Here is a 6,323-nt window from a genome sequence, read left to right on the forward strand (position 1 = left end):
TAACCACCGAAATCTGATCTAAGTCTTGGGTATCGCTCGAAGCATTAGCAGTTAACAAGATATAACCCTGACACTCTTCTCCACTACAGTGCACCATTACAGAGTTCAGATAATATCCCGCAGATACCACTGCTCTATTTTCTCCTTCCGGCATAAACCGAATTGACCGCTCAAAGCAATCCAACAAAACTCAATTCTTCGACAACCAATCAAACCCCAAAATCATCTACAACCCAACCATTGGCAAATAAATCAAGTCATGCACAAAATCTCTACCCTCAAGCTTGAAACCTACTTGCCTACACCCTGACCTAGTTATAACCGTCTGGTGCGGAGTATGTACATGCAGGTCAAAAGGTAACTCTGATACTTTCAAACCTAGTTCCTCGACTTTAGCAAATAAAATAAATGAATGCGAAGCCCCAGTATCATACAATGCAATTAAAGTCTTATCACCAATTAAACAAATACCTCTTATCAATGGATCCGCCTTGGAAGCATCCTTGGCATTCACAGCAAAGACTCGACCTTGATGCTGACTCTGGCCCGCATTCTGATTCCTCCCACGAGTGCAATCCCTTGCAATGTGGCCAGGAAACCTACAATTGAAGCAACCACCTAAACCAATCTTGCATGAGTTATAAGGATGGAAATGCCCATAATGTACACAAGTCAAATCCAGAGAATTCTTACTCTAATTTCCTCTCCCCTTAGTATACTGAAACTGAGTCTGAGTGTTCTTCCTGAAGCCTCCTTGACCTTAAAGTGCCTATCCTCCTCTTTTGAAGCTTTGAACCTTCAGATGGAAATACTTGCCACGCCCCTGACTAGAATTCCCTCCATGAGTTTCCTTGGACGAAGCTACCGTCTTGGCATACTCTTCAATCACCCTCGCCTTGTTCACCAAGTCGGAGAAGACACGGATCTCCATAGGAGCCACAACAGTCATAATATTGTCCTTCAGCCTCCTTTGGTATTTAATACACTTCCAACTTTCATAAGTCTCCGAGGCTCCCTGACATACCCTAGAAAACCTACAGAGTTCCTCAAACTTGCTTGTGTAGTCCGCCACAGATAGGGAACCTTGCTTCAGCTGCATCAGTTCCATCTCCTTCTCTTCTCTTGCAGACTCGGGAAAATACTTCTTATAAAATGCCATCTGGAATATGTCCCACGGAACATCGGCGTTCTAAAGTTGTAGCAAGCGGCACTCAGCTTGCCACCAGTGTTGGGCCTCTCCTGTAAGCTGATAGGTGGCAAACTCGACATACTGATCGTTTCGAACGTGCTGCGCCTGTAAGACATGCTCCATTGTCTGGAACCAGTTGTCCACTTCAGTAGGATTAGTTGATCCTCGGAAGATTGGCAGATGAACCCTGAGGAACGTTACCAAGGTCATCGGAATACCCCCCGTATTATCACAATTTTCCTCAGCATTATCATGAGAATTTCCTTTGCCATTCCCATTTCTGTTTCCGGCCGGTTGGCCTAATCTTTGGACAGCTTGCAGAGTCGCAGCAGTATTAGCTTCCATAGTGTTAGCGAGGTTTTCCATTGCCTCCATGAATTTGGCATGATTGTCAACTGGTTCCTCATTCCTACTTTCTCGTGAACGTGCTCGACCTCGTCCGCGAGTGGCCATTAGGATTCCTGTCTACACCAAACAAAAGATATCAAGATGATCAGTCTCAATATCAAAAGCCTGGTGCTTCAATTATTTCAAACAGGCACTCACCAACAAGCATGATATGCATATATCAAGTAGATAACTGGTGCACAAAAATTACTTCACACTATTTAATTCCACACAACTAACCAGCAATTGCACTGGGTCGTCTAAGTAATACCTAATGTGAGTAAGGGTCGATCCCACGGAGATTGTTGGCTTGAAGCAAGCTATGGTTATCTTGCAACTCTTAGTCAGGATATTAATTAGTGGTTATCAATTGACTTGCAAATGAACAAGAGAGCATGAATCAAAGGTTACTTGTTATGCAGTAAATGAGAATATGTTGGAGTTTTGGAGATGCTTTGCCTTTTGAATCTCTGCTTTCTCTCTATCTTCTTCTTCACGCACGCACGTCCCTCCTATGGCAAGCTGTGTGTTGGAGGATCACCGTTGTCAATGGCTACCATCCTTCCTTTCAGTGAAAATGGTCTAGGTGCGCTGTCACCGCACGGCTAATCATCTGTAGGTTCTCGATCATACCGGAATAGGATTCGCTATCCTTTTGCGTCTGTCACTACGCCCAGCACTCGCGAGTTTGAAGCTCGTCACAGTCATCCAATCCCAGAATCCTACTAGGAATACCACAGACAAGGTTTAGACTTTCCGGATTCTCAAGGATGCTGCCAATGGATACTAGCTTATACCACGGAGATTCCGATTAAGGAATCTAAGAGATACTCATTCAATCTGATGTAGAACGGAGGTGGTTGTCAGGCACACGTTCATAAGTTGAGAATGGTGATGAGTGTCATGGATCATCACATTCATCATAATAAGGCGTAGATGAATATCTTAGATAGGAACAAACATGATTGAATAGAAAACAGAAATACTGGCATTAACTCATCGAGGCACAGTAGAACTCCTCACCCCCAACAATGGAGTTTAGAGACTCATGTCGTCAAAAGGTACAAAGTTTTGATCTAAAATGTCATGAGATACAAAATAAATCTCTAAAAGTTGTTTAAATACTAAACTAGTAACCTAGGTTTATAGAAAATGAGTAAACTATGAAAGATGGTGCAGAAATCCATTTCTGGGGCCCACTTGGTGTGTGCTGGGGCTGAGACTAAAGCTTCTCACGTGCATAGGGCTGTTTTGGGCATTCAACGCCAGCTTTGGATCCATTTCTAGCGTTGAACTCCAACTTTTGACTTGTTTCTGGCGCTGGACGCCAGACTGCAGCATGGAACTGGCGTTGAACGCCAGTTTACGTCATCTATCCTTGAGCAAAGTATGGACTATTATATATTGCTGGAAAGCCCTGGATGTCTAATTTCCAACGCAATTAGAAGCGCACCATTTAGACTTCTGTAGCTCCAGCAATTTCATTTTGAGTGCAGAGAGGTCAGAATCCAACAGCATCAGCAGTCCTTTTTCAGCCTGAATCAGATTTTTGCTCAGCTTCCTCAATTTCAGCCAGAAAATACCTGAAATTACAGAAAAACACACAAACTCATAGTAAAGTCCAGAAATATGAATTCTGCCTAGAAACTAATGAGAATAAACTAAAAACTAACTAAAATATACTAAAATCTATATGAAATTAACCCCAAAAAGCGTATAAAATACCCGCTCATCACAACACCAAACTTAAACTGTTGCTTGTCCTCAAGCAACTAGATAAATAAAATAGAATACAAATGAGTCAAGAAATAATAATATCTCAGAGTTTTTGAGTGAAGCTCATATTCTAATTAGATGAGCGGGGCTAGTAGCTTTTTACTTCCGAACAGTTTTGGCATCTCGCTTTATCCATTGGAGCTCAGAGTGATTGGCATCTATAGGAACTTAGAATTCAGATAGTGTTATTGATTCTCCTATTTCAGTATGATGATTCTGGGAGAAATTCCTTTGTTTTCTTCTTGATGGGGTCATCCTGTGCTTGTTGTTTTTCCATTGATGCTTTGGTGATTGGTCGCTCAATTGAGATATACTTAGTTATTCCCATCCTTACTCCAGCGTCCTTGTAGAGCATAGAAATCAAGCTTGGATAAGCCAACCTGGCATCTTTGGAATTTTTGTTTGTAATTTTGTAAAATTCAGTTGAAATCAGTTGATGAACTTCCACTTCTTTTCCCATCATGATGCAATGGATCATCACTGCTCTTCTAATAGTGACTTCAGAACGGTTGCTAGTGGGCAGCAGAGAATGCCCAATGAAATCTAGCCATCCTCTGGCGACTGGTTTGAGATCTTCTTTTTTGAGTTGATTTGGAACACCCTTCATGCTGGTGGTCCACCTGGCTCCAGGGATGCATATGTCCTCTAGAATCTTATCCAGGCCCTTGTCTGTTCTCATCATTCTCCTATTGAAGGAGTCTGGATCATCTTTCAGCTAAGGTAGCTTTAAGATCTCCCTGATCCTGTCAGGGTGGGTATGAACAATCTTTCCTCTGACCAAGGTCCGATAGTCATAGATAGCAAATCCAGATAGTCTTTGCCTGTTTGTATGCCACATATTAGCATAGAACTCCTGGACCATATTCCTTCCCACTTTCGTTTCAGGATTGGCTAGGATCTCCCAGTTCCTGATTCAAATTTGCTCCTGGATCTCCGGATATTCGTCTTCTTTCAGATCGAATCTGACTTCCAGGATCACTGATCTTAGACCCATTATTTTGTAATAATGGTCTGAATGTTCTTTAGTTAAGAACTTCCCTTGATTCCAAAGTGGTTTTGGAACGCTTTCTTTCTTGCCTCTTGGAGTGGGTTGTTTTCCTTTAGGAGCCATGATCTTAGTGATCACGGATAAGCACACCAAACTTAGAGGTTTGCTTGTCCTCAAGCAAAAAGAAAAGAAAGGAGAGGGAGAGAAGGAGAGCTAGGTGCAATGGTGGATGGGAGGAAAGGGTGGCCGAACCCATATTTAAAGGGAGAGGGGGGTGGGTTTTCGAAAAATAGGGAGAAAGATAAGATAGAAGATAGCCCAAATGCTGCTTCTCCTGGGCGTTCAACGCCCAGCTGCTGCTTATTTCTGGCGTTGAACGCCAGGAAGTCCTTTGTTACTGGGCGTTTTTCTGAACACCCAGAACGCTTAAATCTGGTGTTAAACGCCCAGATAGAGCTTCTTTCTGGCGTTCAACGCCCAGATGGCTATCCTTACTGGCGTTCAACGCCCAGTGGATGCTTCTGTTGGGCGTTGAACGCCCAAAACAGACTTTTACTGGCGTTTTCTTGCCAATGAGCTCTTTTTCTCTGTTTTGCGTGCAGAATCCTTCTGTAACCCTGTGAACTTATACAATTGACTCTTTACCTTAGGATCAATGAACTTTATATAAACAAATAAAATCAAGAATAGGGTAAAATGCTTAGAGGAAGTGATGCCCCATGGCTGGGTTGCCTCCCAGCAAGCGCTTCTTTATTATCTTTAGCTGGACCTTGCTGAGCTTTTAATCTAGCTTCAGCCTTGAGCACTCTTGCTCAACATTGCCTTCAAGATAGTGCTTGATTCTCTGTCCATTAACAATGAACTTCTTATCAGAATCAATATCTTGAAGCTCCACATAACCATATGGTGATACACTTGTAATCACATATGGTCCCCTCCACCGGGACTTCAGTTTCCCGGGGAATAGCCTAAGCCTAGAGTTAAACAATAGAACCTTTTGTCCTGGTTCAAAGATTCTAGATGACAGCTTCCTGTCATGCCATTTTTTTTATTTTTCTTTATAAAGCTTGCCATTTTCGAAAGTAGTGAATCTGAATTCCTCTAGCTCATTTAGCTGGAGCAATCTTTTTTCTCCAGCTAATTTGGCATCAAAGTTTAGGAATCTGGTTGCCCAGTAGGCTTTGTGTTCCAGTTCCACGGGCAGGTGACATGCCTTACCATATACAAGTTGGTATGGAGAGGTCCCTATAGGAGTCTTGAATGTTGTTCTGTATGCCCATAGAGCATCATCCAAGCTTCTTGCCCAATCCTTTCTACGGGTGCTTACAGTCCGTTCTAGGATTCTTTTTAGCTCTCTATTAGAGACTTCAGCTTGTCCATTAGTCTGTGGATGATATGGAGTCGCCACCTTGTGGCGAATCCCATACCGGACCATGGCAGAGTAAAGCTGTTTGTTGTAGAAGTGAGTGCCCCCATCACTGATTAGTACTCTAGGGACCCCAAACCTGTTGAAGATATATTTCTAGAGGAACTTCAGCACTGTTTTAGTATCATTGGTAGGTGTGGCAACGGCCTCTACCTATTTTGATACGTAGTCAACTGCCACCAGAATGTAAGTCTTTGAGTATGATGGTGGGAAAGGTCCCATGAAGTCAATTCCCCATATGTCAAACAACTCAATCTCCAAGATTCCTTGTTGAGGCATGGCGTAACCATGGGGCAAATTACCAACTCTCTGGCAACTGTCACAGTTACGTACAAACTCTCAGGAATCCTTGTAGAGTGTAGGCCAGTAGAAACCACATTTGAGGACCTTGGTGGCTGTCTGCTCACCTCCGAAATGTCCTCTATATTGTGATCCATGGCAATGCCATAGGATCCTCTGTGCTTCTTCTCTAGGCACACATCTCCGGATTATTCCGTCTGCACATCTCTTGAAGAGATAGGGTTCATCCCACAAGTAGTACTTTGCATCAGTAATTA

The 6,323-nt window shown here is 42.9% G+C and overlaps 1 protein-coding gene across 1 annotated transcript; it reads right to left on the reverse strand.

Moving 5' to 3' along the window:
- On the reverse strand, window positions 227-1,159 carry LOC107647091. The gene is made up of 2 exons (XM_016351215.1): window positions 813-1,159; window positions 227-599 (listed from the first exon to the last, which is right to left on the reverse strand). Exons 1-2 carry the CDS (start codon window positions 1,157-1,159, stop codon window positions 227-229), a joined length of 720 nt encoding a protein of 239 aa, XP_016206701.1.

This window comes from Arachis ipaensis, chromosome B06 (genome assembly GCF_000816755.2).
Source record: "Arachis ipaensis cultivar K30076 chromosome B06, Araip1.1, whole genome shotgun sequence".
NCBI lineage: Eukaryota > Viridiplantae > Streptophyta > Magnoliopsida > Fabales > Fabaceae > Arachis > Arachis ipaensis.

Coding starts and splice junctions, on each gene's coding strand:
- LOC107647091 (XM_016351215.1), bottom strand. CDS start 1,159: ATGGCATTTTATAAGAAGTATTTTCCCGAGTCTGCAAGAGAAGAGAAG. Junction 600..812: donor TCTAGTCAGGGGCGTGGCAA/GTATTTCCATCT, acceptor CTTCAATTGTAG/GTTTCCTGGCCACATTGCAA.